Below are 16,477 nucleotides of genomic sequence, written 5' to 3' on the forward strand. Positions count from 1 at the left end.
GCAGGGATGATATTTATGATGTGGAAATGGTCTGCTATTTATTCAGCGAATAGGGGATGTGGAGGCGATTCATCGTAGTGCCTCAGACTCCTCTTTCTCTCTCTCTCTCTATTTTCTTTTTCAAAAATCGTTCTCTTCTCAACTCTTTTCACTCCCTCCTCCACTTATCTCTCCGTCTGCCTCACTTTCTGTCCGAATTTCCCTGGACAGAACTTTGGAATATCCCCAGCGCGCCTACAATTCACTGAGTTTATTACAGTATTGATGCCCAGGTTGACTCACAGTCTGAGGGTCCTGACGCGAACCCGTGGGTCAACTGGTCATGTGATAAAAAATATTTTTACTATACAGATATTATAAATTCATTCTTTATGGTATGTGTGCCAGCTTGGTGCGGCAACAGCAACGTGTGGTAGCCGGCTTCCAAAAAAAGGCTAATCGGGTTGAGGCAGTGTCCACAGAAATGGTCAGAAAATCATTTCATACTTTCTCTACAGTTTATTCACTCCAATAGTGAGGGCGAGGGGCGGGGTTCACCCTGGACAGGTCGCCAACGTATCATATCGTCGCCCCGGAGATGTTCTAATCTACTCCAAAAAGGTAGAGAAAGTGTTTTCTATTATTACACCTACAATTATATAAAGAAAAGAATGTTTACAAGGCTAATGGAGCTTCAACTGCAACTTATAAATTCAACAAAACTAAGTCAAAATAAAATAATCAATACGTAAATTGGTCTCCTTCTGTAAACATTACCAAATGACATATTATTTTTTACACGTGACCAACATTACTTGTTGGTATTATATTCTGGGCAGAGGTATCGCGTGAACCTTGATTGAATTTTTTTACTCTCACACGTGTCATGACATTTGATTTGATTGATCGGAGAGGTGGCGGAGCAGCATGAGTTCCTTCAAAAAAGAAAAAGAGAGAAAAATAAAATGTAACACAGTAACCGGCGTGAGGTCAACCATGAATGAGTCGCAGTCTTCCAGGAAGTCCCTGCACAGCGGAGTCAAAAAATGTATCAGAGTTCACATATTGAACCCGTCCGCTGCAGGGGCATGCGTGGCCATGAATAGACTTAACAAATACATGCTAATAAATAGAAACATAATGCAAAGGCCAAAAGCCCACAGGATGCACAGGGATCCGTGACCACTGTGGAGGGGACTTTTCAGCCGACACACACACACACACACACACACACACGCACACACACACATGTACGCACACACACACGCACGCACACACACACAACCCAGGCGTCTGAGAGAAAAGAGAAATGCCAAGGGGAGGAGTGTGTGAGAGTATGACAGTGGATCAATAGTTGTGTTTGTGGCGTCGCTCCCACAGGAGAGAGGCAGTATATGAAAAGCCGCTGCCGATGGCTGAAGGTCCTCTCAGAACATTCCCTGTGTGTTTAGCCCAGAGCCAAGGTTAAACCCAGCACAAAGACGCCACAAAACCTCAGCCGGCCTCCCCGGGGCTACATACACTCACACAGCAAGGTCTCACAGGAGCCTTTCTTCTTTCCGTGTGTGTGTGTGTGTGTGTGTGTGTGTGTGTGTGTGTGTGTGTGTGTGTGTGTGTGTGTGTGTGTGTGTGTGTGTGTGTGTGTGTGTGTGTGTGTGTGTGTGTGTGTGTGTGTGTGTGTGTGTGTGTGTGTGTGCGTGTGCGTGTGTGTGTGCGCGCGCGCGCGCGCGCTCCTCATGGCAACAAAACAGTGAATCCTCCCACATCGTGACACAGCCGCGGCCCTCGACAGAACCTAGTGCTCAGCTCTAGTTGGCATCTTTTGTATCATCGTTAACGTGCTGTAATTAAACTCAAAAACGACACCGGGGTCGGACGCCTTGAGGTGAAAAACAACGCAGTCAGGGATTGTACAGCATGGCGGCTACATTCGCACATTTCCCATACGGGGGGGGGGGGGGGGGGGGATTAATTCCACTGTTGTAAATAAAGTAATGAATTTCAGCGAGGGAGGAGTGTAATTGTTAGCCAAAGCGGAGTTAACCCCGGTGATTTATCCAGACTTAATTTCGGTCTTAACACCTCTTTATTGCCTTCACTAGCATTAAAGAGGCCCCTCGGAGAGGGAGGCAATAACCGCGGGGCCATAACGCTGCTAAATCATGCATTTAAAGTGGTGCAGTGTGGGTCAGGAAGTTTCCCCGCGCCCTGGGTGAGTGGAAAAGTACAGTAGATAAATGTAACATAGCTTCTCCCTGGTTGTATGAAGGAAGTCAATCGCCAAAAGCCCCCCCCCTTAATTAAATCCTTTGTCAGCAGATTCTCCGCTGACAAAGGATTCGTGTAGTTGTTGATTATAGTGAAGGAGTAAAAGTAGGAAGCTTGTCATCCTCTCTCTGCGATAGCGATAGGACGCTCTGTCAAGCAGCTCTCGGGATGTCTGCATTCCTTCACTTCACCCGTCCTCCTCGCGTACGGGCCGTAACCGGCTGCGAGGCGCCTCGACAGGCCGTCATCGCCACGGACGACTGACGGAATACCAATTATCGTGCCGCCACTTGAATTATTCATGCATCTTAATTAGGGGGAGAGATTTCCCATCAGGCCTCTAAATGTAACTGAAGGAGTTGGGCTCCTATTTTGTGCGGGCACGCGGCTGCTGCGTGCGGTTCATGTACACATATACAACTTAAAGCTACAGTGTGTAATATTTAGAAGAACTTATTTGCAGAAATTTAATATATTGTCCATAACTATGTGTTCTTACATGTATAATCACCTCCAACAAAGAACCAATGTTTTTTTGCAACTTTGAATGAGTTAAATAGAGTTACATGAGGTGGAGCCGACGTGCGGTTGAATACAGTTGTTGCACAGAACGGTCCAGAATACGTCGCATTCGCCTTGAATTTTCAGCGCTGCCGGAAACTGGAAGCGGAATCGGCGGTGCGCCGCCATAAAGTCGCCGAAAATATTTAAGAAGACACATGCAAATAGACAAAACTCAAGCAAATCAGGAAAACATCTTCATCAATTTGTCTAACACGTGCGCAACATGTAGAATACACGCTAAAAAGACCGCAACACAACGGAAGTGTGTCCAGAGGACACTTAAGAGTGACGCACACGCCTGGACACGCCTATCGTGGCCGTGGGTTTTGACTCAGCGCTATTTACGGTTCTCTTTCCGTCAGTGGTGTTGGAAGATGAGATGAAAAGTACGAGCGCAACAGCGACATATTATTCATTGCAAATATATGGCCGTTACAAACCTGTGTACGAGACTCCAGATCGCTAACAACTTTTGTCTATTTTAACTTACATGAATAATAAATAACAGCTGCTTCTCCGCACGGCTGCACAGGAAACAGCCAGGTCCCGCTGCCCCCGCCGAGGGGTTCACCGATGAACTAATGTGCCAAAGCCATAGGACAGCAGACAGACGTTCCCCTCCGTCTCCGCTTGCTCTCCTTTAATGCCGGAGCACCCAGCGATAGCCGGGCGCGGGCCACAGCCACATCCATCTGCCGCAGTTAAGCAGGGAAATTAGGCACTCAATGTAGCATATTTGTTTAAGTAATTGGAAAGTAATTAATAACCTGCAGATATAATAATGTGCTCAGCAGCAGCTCTTCTTGTGCAAACCATGCAGGGGAAATGTAGCGGCTGCTGCCAAGTGTGTGTGTGTGTGTGTGTGTGTGTGTGTGTGTGTGTGTGTGTGTGTGTGTGTGTGTGTGTGTGTGTGTGTGTGTGTGTGTGTGTGTGTGTGTCAGCATATTAGAGTGCAGCCGCTCTATGCATATGGAGGAGTGAGATAAATAGGAATGACAGCGCTAAGGGGAGAGAGGGGAGAAATCAAATGTTTGATACATAGGTGAGGTGGATACAAGGAGGGGCTCTCTGCATGACATAACGCTGCAGAGTTCTCATTGGCCCGGCCACGTTTGGCCGCTAGACACTGCGGCACTGGCCTCCCACGACCACGCGGCGAGGACGGCGGCGAAACGAGGAGCCGGAGGATTAGTGCCGACATTAAGCCCGGCCTCTAATTACGCTGCGCAGAGATTGTTTTTCATAAATATTTGATGATATGTCATCTGCTTGCTCCTCGAGGTGCCGGGGGGGATGTGTGTGCACGCGAAGGGGGGTGAGGAGAGAGCATGGCTTTCACACACACACACACACACACACACACACACACACACTCATACCATACATTATGTGCGTGCGCTTCCGCTGCCTGTGTCCACTGTCTGTCTCTAAGATGGCTTTAGAGAAGTGTAGCCACATAGTTTCTACATAAATCCCAAACCAGCTGAGGAGCTGATCACATTCTTCACAACCAATCTCTGAGCAGCAGCACGAAGAACAGACAATTTGCAAATGCACGTTATACATTTTTTTGGGGCCACACCCTGCCAGCACGCGATCCTCAACTTGCCAAACCCATCACGTCCTTTGAGAATATCCAAAATCTGCCAATGCGTGTTGTGAGATAGTGATCTGCTCCGTTCGCCAGTGATACTCCTTGTAAATTGCTCACATCGACGCAGAAGCGTGTCAGTCAATCAGACCCTGGGCTATTTCGTGTGCTCCCCCGGCTCCTTTCACTTGCCGTCTCTCACACACACACACACACACACACACACACACACACAAACACACACACACACACTATTACATTGCACTGATGCAACACCAGACACACTGTGAACGCCTGGAAAGCATCTGACCAGAAAGACATTTTTTTTCATGGACTTGATTAGTGAGGTGAAACCTGAACTTTGTTGTGCAGCTCTCTATTTATCACGACCCATGGTTTCCATGGTGTCCGATACAAATGATTCCATGTCGAAATGTTGGTGCGATGTTTGGCATGACCCTTTACATTACAAACACACGGTCTCGTGACTGACACAGTGCAGGGGAAGGCCCGGGGAACCTTTGAGGCCCATAATGCATCATCGAACACATAAGACGCGACTCTCTAATGCGATGACTGGAACGTCCCCCCACCGGCGAGGGTCTCTCGCGTCAGACGGTTGAGACGATGATGACGATTTTCAGATTCAGAAACTAAGAGAAAATCGTCGTCTGGCTCCAGCTCCATGTTGAGATGAGAGAGCACGTTCATTTGTTGGAACATTGAACCTTCGAGAGCGACAGTTTTTTAGTCGAATGGCCTTTATTTCTCGAGTTTTGTCTCCAGAAAGAAAAGAAGAATTATTTGCTGCAGATCTTATCTGTAATACTTCTGCACGGTATTATCTTGATTGCCACATGCTGAATAAAGCACTGTGCATCACGTGCTGCTTGTTCACTCTTACACTCATTCTTTGTTTTAGTTCTTTGTTTTTTGTTTTTTTCATATGTCCCACGACTTTTCCCCCTTCTTCTCTGTAAGTGGCCCACTCCTCCTGGGACCGTCCTCATTAACAACCTGTTCTTGGATCATTTGATGAATCTACATAAACACAATCTCTATCAGACTCTGTGGATGCTCTTTCTCCACACACACACACACACACACACACACACACACACACACACACACCCCTCCCCCCCCTGAGCGGGGGCCTAAGCAGCTGCTGGTCGGGGCTCTTCGGGATCATTGCCTACATTATCAAACTGCAGCGTGAAGTTTGTCAGGTGTCCTTGGAAGTGTGCGTCAAGAGCGATGGATCCAGGTGGAGGGGGGAGACGGGGAGACGGGGAGACGGGGGGGGGGGGGGGGGGGGGGGGTCTCCCAGCTCGCTATGTGGCTCCACCAAGACGGCAAATTGACAGCTGTTTCCCTGCTTGAGAGGCCCCTTCTGAAACCCTTTATCATTTTTCCCGTTCTCTCGCAGCGGTGCCGCGGCTCACGGGGAACAGTGGGTGATGCAGACACGTTCATCACACGTGTTGTCCATTGAAACAATGTCCATCACAGTTTACAAACTCACTTCAACATGAATGTTAGTAATTCATGTAGACGCGGTGAGCGTGCTCACGTCCAGGTTTTCCTGCAGAGAGACCGTACATGAGGGTTGACCGCTCATTTCTTGCCTCGTACCAACAAAATCTCATCTGTTACCTTGGTCAGTCTAACGGGGAGTCGTTCTTTACCCCTCTGTGTACGTCCATGTGGTGTAGAAACAGCTCCAGTAGAATGTGCACACATTTACAGTGCTCTCATTTCCCTCTCTGCCGTGAACGCCGCAAAAAAACCGAATTCCCCCAGCCACTGTCCGGGCGTCAGGGTGTCATCGGATTTGGCGTGAAACACTAATCCCCCTCATCGACCCAGACAGAAGCGTCGATGGCAGCAGACGTGATGAATGTGTCGTTTTTCTTTTTGTCTTTTTATGAAGCCGAACGCCGAGGGCGCAGCAGAGCCTCCACCTGACACCAGCACAGAACAGGAAGCACCAGGGTGAGGGAGCGGGGTGGTCCTGGGGAAATGTGTGAATGTGTACCGACACACACGCACACACACACACAAACACACACGCACACACGCACTCGCACACACACACACACACACACACACACACACAAGCACGCACACACACGCACACACACACACACACACACACACACACATACACACAAGCAAACACACATGCACACACACACACACACACACGCACACACTCTACAAAAGCCACATGTCATAGCTCATACAGAACTAAAGCATATCTCTGCGTATCTGTGCCATATGACCTTGTCGGCTCACCACCACAGCTCATTACCGAGGGAAGCAGCAGAGGAATCGGAGGCAAAGGAAAAGCCGACATGACCCTCCGATTGTTGGAGCCAACATGAAAGCGCTCGGCTAACCGGGGGAGGGTGTGTGTGTGTGTGTGTGTGTGTGTGTGTGTGGAATGTCCACGAAGTGGAATGTGAACTGCACTGTGCTGGTTTGCATAATTTAAGGTTAATGAGGAAACAATCTCAGATCCAATCTCCCTCGTTTTTTCATGCCGGGCCGGCCCCCTCTTTTCATTAAGGAGGCATCAGAAAGCAGAGCTTTAATAATCCGTGAATCCATCAAAGTTACGCCTCATTTTTACACTGCCGCACGTACGTGAAAGTGAGAGTGTATGTTTCCTTTTTTCCATTTATTCAAAGAGCTGCTCGGCCTAATTTGGCTGAGGTGGATCAGTGGAGAAAGCATCAGGAACCTCTCCGCCCCTTTTCCAACCGCTCGCTGAATGTTGCAGACCACGAGTGCCCACACACTGTACGATGAGACACTTATTGAAACAGACATGTTTCCAACAATACGTTGGTGGCAGTGTTGTTGTGGTGGTGGTGGTGGTGAACGACGACGACAAGAAGTCATTCATACGACTATACGACGATAAGAAGATTATTCAAAATATCCAATACAGCATAAGAAACATCATGCTACTTTAAATTTACGGAGAGCAAACACATGGTGTGTGTGTGTGTGTGTGTGTGTCTGTGTTAATTTTGTGTCTAAAATACACAAAACCGTAACTCATAATGAGTGTTTTGGACGGAGACGAAACCTTTGGCCCTCCAACTTATCCAAAGGGACGTAATTGGACAGAAGGAGAATGAGGGACAACGCCCCCTCCCCTCTCTCCCTCCCTCCCCCTTCTTCAGGTGCCTAATCACGCCTCTATTTGCATGGACGGCACCAAGAATCAGCCTCGATAACGCCGCGCTGCTTTGAAAGATGAGTTTTTAATCCGCCACGGGAGATGAGTTTCTGACCCGCGCCTGTTTGCTCCTGTAGCCCCCCCCCCCAACCCCCCCGTCGTACAAAACAAAAAAGTGACCCGCGGGCAAATCTGCAGAGGCAGGGAGGCTGCTCGGCTCCATAAGTGCTGTCATTGTGCATTCATTAATATCCCCATATCTGACATGCTGGGGAGAAATGGTTCTTTGCCAAAAAGGGCACTTGTCTTGGTGGGTGAGGCTCTCTAACAGGCAATCAGATTGGGCTGACAGCGGGGGTGTGTGTGTGTTTGTGTGTGTGTGTGTGTGTGTGTGTGTGCAGGCAACAGAGAGGGCTGCAGTCTTTTGGGGGAGCTGGGGGTATTTATTCTTCTCCCATTGCCCTCTATTGACCCATGTAATGGAGAATTTTTCAAGGGGAAGTGTTTGAAATATCCGTTGGATTATAGGCAATGTGTTCATCCGGCGGACCGGCTCCGTCTCCCTCTCAGCCACACATCAGCATACGGATGTATTCAGCAATATGCAGTTTGCGCTCTGTTCTTAAATTCATGTCCCATTCATCATTTCCAGGAAGTGTTATGGCACAAACGCGAGAAAACTGAAAGTCTGACTCGGCCTTTGCTTTACTTTCGAAAGTGGATGTTAGTGAGATGAGACGCAGCTACACCCGCTCGTCCGGGGGGGACGGGGACCAGATGAGGTAACTGAATGCGGCGCGGGTCATATCAGGTCTTTTTGGGATTAGTCACTGTATAATGTTCAGAACACCTTCAGACTCACTGGCGTGCAACTTGAACTGGACTCTCTGGCATTTTTTGGGGGTGTGGATGCCCCAGGAACTGTGATGAGCCCAGCAGAGCACCAGTAGGCGAGCCTCTTGATCCCCAGCAGAGCATTTCAGCAGCCGGCAGAACAGGACGGAAACCCCCCCCAAAAAAATAGGTGCAGTGGACTAATGAGTGTATGAGACCCAGATTGTGTGTTCAGCAGAAACAGCCGCTGGTAGACAAAAGGTACGAGAAAGTTTACAATTAGTCATTGTGTGCTTTTCTGTGCGCGGACGTGTTTCCGGCTCGTGCGAATCGCTGCCGTGCGATTTCTAAATATTCCAGGCCGAGGCACTTTTTCGTGTGAAAAAAGCAATTCACTTGCGAAACCTCGAATGCAAGAGAAAAACCGAGCGCATCGGAGCACGCAGACAGCTCATCACATTGTCCCACGTGAGAATAGACACACTTGATCTGTACATGTGGGGTTGTTGTTTTTTTTTTTTGACACACGGGTTAAAAATGAACACAAACACACCTTTTCTGATTACCCACAGTTCCTGAGTGGAGAGCAGGTCCTGCAGGAGGCAGAGCTCGGCGCCCGTGTCTCTTCGTGGCCTTCATCTTGCCATTACTGCTCCGCTTGACACCGCCGCCAAAAATCACAGGTGACAGGCCACTTTTCCCAGGCGCTCGACACAAACCCCCCACCAACCCCCCCCCTCGGCGCCCCTCGCTGCAGGCGGAGCCATTTGACGGCGATGGCACCCGACACACAGGTTTCATATATTCAGCCTGAGTACGAGGCGGCGGAGGCAGAAGGGGAAGGCAGTGAAAAGCTACCGTTATCGCTATTAACTGTCAAAGTCACCTTCAACCCGAGGCACAGGCCGCAAATGGCACACAAAACACACACACACACACGCACACACACACACGTACACACACACACACACACACACACACACACACACACACACACACACACACACACACACACACACACACACACACACGTACACACACACACACACACACACACACACACACACACACACGTACACACACACACACACACACACACACACACACACACACACACACACACACGCACGCACAGGCATATATGCTGCCAGTAGCAGGGTTGGATCAGAACCAGGCCGACACACCTCGCTGTTCACCGAACACACCTTCAGCCACATGGAAAAGAAAAGAAAAAGGACAAAAGATTGAGTGTGAACTACGCAGGGGGAAAAAAGTGTTTCCGTGTCTGTGTCATTGGCGCGCCAACACTGTCAGCCCCTCGGGACGGTGTCTCACCTTTGTTCCCCCCCCCGGCCTGAGAGCGAGGCATTGTGGGACAGTTGTGAGCGCGTCAGCCGAACACCTGCCTCGCGCGGCGCCAGGAGGACTTGGGAGCCCGATCGTCACGCAGTTCAGAGAAGCAGCGTTCTGTCGCTTCGGCCGCCGTTTTAATTAGGGGGGGGGGGGCGTCGGCCTCAAATGAGCTTTTAACTAGTGTCATTCCAGAGGATTATTTCTCTCCTGACGCCGCTCTGCAGAAGACGCCATCGCGGGCAACTTGTCAAAAACAACAACAAAGATTATCCTGCAAAAGGAAACTCATGAATATTAAAATTGACTAAGTGCTGGATGTATTTATCCCCCGCGTTCCCCTGTTTCTTTCCAATGCCCGAGATTCGTAGGGAGGATGACGGGAAGTCACTAGAGAGGAAGCGAGGATACGGAACATCCGGGAATGAATAAAAGAAGGAACGGACACAAGAAGGGGAAATGGAATAAACAGGAAGCGAGGTGACAACATGACAACAAGAGAGTGAGAGGAGAGATGGGGAGGTGTCGTGAGGACGAGGGGAAGGGAGAAATGAAGAGTCAACACCAACAAATAACTGATGTCCAAATGACGGACAGACAGGGCGGAGTCGTGAAGGGAAGGACAGAGATGGGATCGTGGATGGGACGATGCTTTGCCTCTTCTCTGTCTCTGTCTAATTGCAACAGGATAATTAGCTTTGGTTGCTCTGAGGAATATTAAGGTAACTAAGGAATGAAGCAGAGCCGGAAGAAGGGAAGAGCCAACAGGAGGGAGAGCTGAGAATAATGAATGCATTCGGAAAGACGGAAGTGTGCAGAGAGGGAAGTGAAGGACAGGGACAGAAAGAAGCAAAATGACATAAAAACTGCAGGCAGGAGAGGAAATGATGAGAAAAGGGAATACAAATGAAAATGATTAAAGTGAGACAAACATGCGGATAGGGGAGCGGCAGGAGCAAATGAAAGAAACACAGAAGGAAAACTGAAAGAAAGAGATCCCTGGAGGTCGGAGTGAGGGAAAGCAAAGCATGATGGGAAATCTAGCAGCTCAACTGGAAACTTGTTGGTTCAGACTTCAGACTGCGCTGGAAACTGAAAGAGGCCCTGAGACCTTATCGATCGCGTGAGCAGCTCGCGGGCGGACTGGAAAAAACAAACAAGCGACTGTCATGGTAAAAGAGGCGACGATTCAGGAGGCGCGCGTTTGCTTATTGCAACTTCCTTTTTTTTTAAAAATCTGCCCCCACTTTGCTCAGTTTCTTGAGACGGCCGAGGTAATTTAAATCGATTGCAAGTCCTTCAATTACCGACACACTCACAACAGTTCGGCGAGAGGGGGAGATGGATTTCTTTCTGCTCGTCCGCCGCGATCCAAGGCCAGAGCTGAGGCGGCGCCGTAAACGGGGCCCGCCGCCCCGACAGCCTCCTCCTTCACTCGTTGACGTTTTTACTCGCTCCCAGAGCTGCGGAGACGTGAGATCCGGGGGCCCTGCGATCTTCTTTTACATTTCTGCGAGTGAGGAAATATGTGCTGACACTCACACACACACACACACACACACAGAGAGAGCAGAGAATCGATCGCACACACGTGAAGCCACGCGTGCTCGTGGCCCTCATCGGTCGGCCCACTGGGTCGACAGGCGCGCCGGCCGGAAATTGTAAACACTGAGCAACCCCACGTCCCTGGGAGATGAAGTACAATAGCCGGAGGCAATTCCTCCCGCTATTGCTCTTTTTTATGAACTAATACGTTCATAGTTGTTGCCTCCAAATGACTCAATAAATATCCAATACTTCCTGAGAGACGGCCTTGACCCTGTTGTCTGAAAGAGCGCCGTTTGCCGAGCGCCGGCTCCGTCAGCACACTTAAACACCGGCGGCAGCTTCGCAAAGTGGCAATTACCGCTTTTGACATCCACACAGAGCCGCATGAAGCAAAAAAAAAGGAAAGATCACACCCGACCGGCGCTTTGAGGAAGCAGGAAATGGACAATTACACAGACAAACAAAGTGAACCGGCGAGGGTGGCAAAATAAAAGTGGCGCGGCATAATAATTCCGCTTAATTAAAGGAGCAGTCCGCCCACAGGGTCGTCCTAAACAACTCCCTCTCACCTCCGGAGGTATTAGCCGAGTTATAAGTGGCGGGCTGCGTGACAGAAGTCTTCGGGATGACCTCCAAAGCTTCTCCGCCCCCCCGCCCCCCCCTCATCTATATTTATATGAAGGACCGGCACTAATTTCGCCCAGTAAATCAGTGTGCACATTTTATTGTGACCTCCAGCTTGACACTGAATTAAACAATATCAGGGCCCCGAGAAGCCTGCTTTAACAAGCCTTGAATTCCTCCGTCCAATCCATCAGCGGGGATATTTCTGACACGCAGAGGGAAGAGCATGAAATAAGGCAATTATCGAACCGTCCAGCCCATTTCAGCGGCTCGGCCGGTGGGCACGGTGCGGCGCCGACGCGCAGGCCTCGGGGTCTGAGTCCTGTGATGACTCTCGGTGACGGGGACGCTGGAAATTAATACATTACATACAATTTATGTTAGTTCGCCAACATTTTTCAACTTATAAGCGTCTCCACGTTTCGCCAAGGTTGGCCGTTAACACCCAGCAATGACACCGCGTGAAGAGCAAAGGTGCGTCTAGCAGCCGCAGCCAGTACCGGAGGGCCTGTCGGGAGTCCGCTCGACTTTGTCCAACAGAAAAACAAGTGGCTGGAGTTTGAGAGACGAGCTCCGGTGTGAGACAGAGACTCGGTTTTCCTCAGTGTTCCTCTCTGGTGCATTCAGGAGGGGGGGGGGGGTGTCTTTCATGGAGGTGGCAGTCGATCCTGGGCGTCCTCTCAGATTGCCTGACAGATAATCCATCACACAGTCAGTGTGTCTGACAGGAAGAGGTCTCAGTCAACTCCCTCTCTCTCTGTATCGCTTGCACGCGGCCGATGAAGGACAGTCGCTCTCGGGATGACGCACGCTTGAGTTTCATATGAATACCGAAGGTGGGAGAGTTGTGTGGGTTAAAGTCTGTGTGTGTGTGTGTGTGTGTGTGTGTGTGTGTGTGTGTGTGTGTGTGTGTACCCATCTGCAGGTGAAGAGCAGGGCACCAAAGAAACTATGCACATGAGCTCATCGGCAATCGTTTTGACACCAACTGCAGAAAAATCCAAATCAACATATTAACTGATCTGATAAGTAAAAAAGGTTTAAGTCTTATGTAGAATTGGTGCCACTTCATCCAACAATAACCTTTGATTTAAAAGCTCTTCAGCCATTTTGAAACATTCTTCTTTCCTCGCTCATTTAGAAATGATTTGATAATCATGAATATAATTTCATTTTGTCAGCAGCAGGAGATTTGTCAGTCGTCAACAAAATAAGCAAATTCATTGGTAATCCATTCGTTTATTCTTGTTTTTTATTATTATTATGAAGCTCATATAACGGTCCACACCATACCTTTCTTTGTGACAATATTTAACTAGCTGTTGCAATTCTATTGAAGACAATATCATTGGATTTTGGACATTTGTATTTATGTTTTTTCTAAGACTTAACAATTTAAATGAAAAGTGAAATTTGACTCAAATCCACAGTCATTTTAGTTTGGAAAACTTAAATGACTGGATTCTGTAACTAATGTGAATCTTATGGTAGTTTGAAATAAAGCAACAGTTAAACCAATTGAGGCAATTATTCTGCAATATGTTGATAATCGATTAACCGTCATATCTCGGGGAACAGTGTTCAGCAGAAAAAACATATTTATTCTGTATGATCCACTCTCCAGTCGGCTTCTGTCTCTTCCCCGAGGACACTCGGAAATGTGAAGTAAACAAATCAACACAAACTTTATCTTGAAATCTTTTCTTTTAATCTCTTAAATTATGTACACAGTTTTTTACACTGTATCAAAGATATCCTATCAATATACATTCATGATTATAAAAAAAGAACACTATTATATCCTTCATTTGTCTCTCTCTTCACCCCTCTGTATGAAACGTTTGCTTGGACTCTACGAGCAGGCAGGACAGTTTACAGAACCCTTCAGCCTTCATGAAACAGGCTCAGAGTCAAGCAGCTGACACACTGTTTATATCACAGACTAATGTAAAGTAGCACTTCACAAATAAGACCTGATGTACAAAATTCACAGCATGGGTACAGTACATCCTCCATCTCATTCATGACACAGATACTGTAAATGTAAGGCATTGGATAAATTAACAGATGTGAACTAACTTGATTAAATAAAAGTCAACTGCTACAACCCATTCGAGCAAAGTGCCATCAAATGATTTCACCTCTCATGACCATGTCCGTCAGTCCAACTCTCAGTCGATAATGGATGACCCCCCCTGGAATAATAATCCACACAGACAGAGAGGAAGCTGCATCTTTCACCACCTATTTTTGAAACGGAATGGACAGAGTGTTGGGCCCTATCTAATTTCTGGGAGGGGGCTTCATGATGTTCTATGACAAAACCACTTCCATTACCTTTGTAACGTGAAATAATAACAAGCCTGAAAGTTACACAGTGGTTTATCTTGGGGGGGGGGGGGGGGGGGGGGGGGGGGGGGGGGGGAGAGAAGTTAAAAGCAGCTAATTTGCACTACAGAGAGGAGATAAGGGAAATACTGAGAACCTGTGATATGGACACTTGTTTGGCAACGACAGTCTGATTGGGATGCTGGTGTTAACAGAAATAAAAGTAGAGGCTTGGAGTTGTGGATGGCTGCATGAGTATCAGTAAAAAAAAAGAAAAAGGCTGATGGTGATGATCCGAGGCCACAGTGAATGTCGCTGATGGTGGGACGGTATGAGGAGAGTCGTGAGGTCAAACTGATTAATTTTTGATCGCGGCCACCGCTTTCTTGGCAGCGTCCTCCAGGTTGTCTGCCGCTGTGATGGGCAGGCCGCTCTCCGCCAGGATCCTCTTGGCCTCATGGACGTTGGTACCTGCAAGACAGAATAAAAACACAGTTACAACAGGCAACTACACACAAAAAACCCCCCCAAAAAATCCAACTCGCTTAACAAGGTTGAACCCCGTCTGCCGGTGTCTGCACTGTGTGAAAGACACAAATTCCTTCGGAGGAATTAATCCACGCTCATGACAGATGGATGCAGTTCTGGGTGAACGGTGGCTGATCCGGAGGCAACTGTGTCTGCGAACAACATCGGTGGGGGCAATGTGTGTGTGTGTGTGTGTGTGTGTGTGTGTGTTTCACTGGCTGCACAGAGGTCAGGGGTAGCAGGTGCTGGATGGTACGCTGGTGCCTATGCCCTGATAGACCCGGGAGAGAGAGCAAGAGAGAGAGAGACTGTGCACAACCCAGAGGCTCCACACAGTGAACTGGCTTCCTCCCAGCGCTGCACGCTGCGCGGCCAAACGCAAGCCTGACGAGCCTGTCACCACACAGGGCAGGGGGCGCCGCATCGGAAGCGAGAGGACAACGGTAGCGTGTGTGTGTGTGTGTGTGTCTGAGTGAATGAGAAAGGAGCGAGAGATGGCAATAGAGCAAAAGATTGGCTGGAGCAGAATCACCCCCCTCGCTGCTTTAGCAACTGAAGTCAGCTGTTTGTAGATCGTATGTACTGATCACTCGCATGAAAATGGACTTGACTAAAAAAAGATAGTTTACAGAGTTTGTCTGATCCGGTGATCAAGAATCTACTTCATGTCTGATGTGGGGACTTTCATTTGTCTTTATTTTTCTAATTACTTCCCAATCTTTTAAGAAAATTATCGTCACATGCCACTAAACAACTCACCGCATCATGTCATCTGATTGCTTTCCTTCTATCTTAACTTTTCATCACAAACAAACAAACTATAATCTCGTTGGCTCCTCATTTACATATTAAACGGTGCCGTACATATAAAAATGTAATCCGCAACGATTTGCATTCTTGAATTGTTCAAAGCAAAATTGACAAGATTTCACGGGTTCCAGCTTCTTGAATGTGACCATTTGCTGTTTTTAAAAATTATTCTTTTATGACAGAATCTGAATATCTTTGGAGCATTGGCCGAACAAAACAACACATTTTAGAAAAGTCAACACAGGTTCTTTCACAATTTCGTGAAATTTTTAACGATCAAAACATTTCCTCAGAAAATAATCTGCAGGTTAATCAACAATGAAAATGATCCTTGGCCGCAGCCCTACGTGTATATACAGTATTTACTGTATGACGTGATATTGGCATTGACTGCATTCACTCGTCTCTTAACCTAATTTGTGTTAAATGAGTAAAGGTATGAGAGTGTGTGTGTGTGTGTGTGTGTGTGTGTGTGTGTGTGTGTGTGTGTGTGTGTGTGTGTGTGTGTGTGTGTGTGTGTGCGTGCGTACACGCCTGCAATGCTTTGACGCGTACAGGTTGACCTCAGCCCTTCTATCTGGCGTGTAATTAAGACTGCATGATATGTGAATTCTCCAGAGGCCGGACCGACCTGATCAATAGACTTTTCATGAGGAATTCTATTACCAGTGCCACTTAACGCCTAATATTTCATCTCTTTTGCGCAGCCAGATAATAAGTCATTCCAAACACATTTCGGCCAGCTCACACTCCAAACAATCAATGCCGCAATGTAATTAATTAGAATGGGAGCAGGAAGAGACCTTGCTCTGGCACATAGACGGGGGATAGAGTGTCCAAAGTCCTTTTCTAATCAGGCAGCACAG

General features: G+C 48.0%; 1 protein-coding gene across 1 annotated transcript in view; it reads right to left on the minus strand.

Annotated features, from left to right (window-relative positions):
• Positions 1 to 13,630: 13,630 nt before the first annotated feature.
• The window catches only part of suclg2 (succinate-CoA ligase GDP-forming subunit beta), an 80,728-nt gene continuing 77,881 nt past the window's right edge, over positions 13,631 to 16,477 (minus strand). Inside the window, exon 11 of the mRNA XM_035631096.2 lies at positions 13,631 to 14,744. Coding sequence (XP_035486989.2) covers positions 14,632 to 14,744 — 113 coding nt within the window. The 3' untranslated portion in view covers positions 13,631 to 14,631. The remainder of the gene's footprint in view (positions 14,745 to 16,477) is intronic.

This window comes from Scophthalmus maximus, chromosome 6, assembly GCF_022379125.1.
Source record: "Scophthalmus maximus strain ysfricsl-2021 chromosome 6, ASM2237912v1, whole genome shotgun sequence".
Lineage (NCBI taxonomy): Eukaryota > Metazoa > Chordata > Actinopteri > Pleuronectiformes > Scophthalmidae > Scophthalmus > Scophthalmus maximus.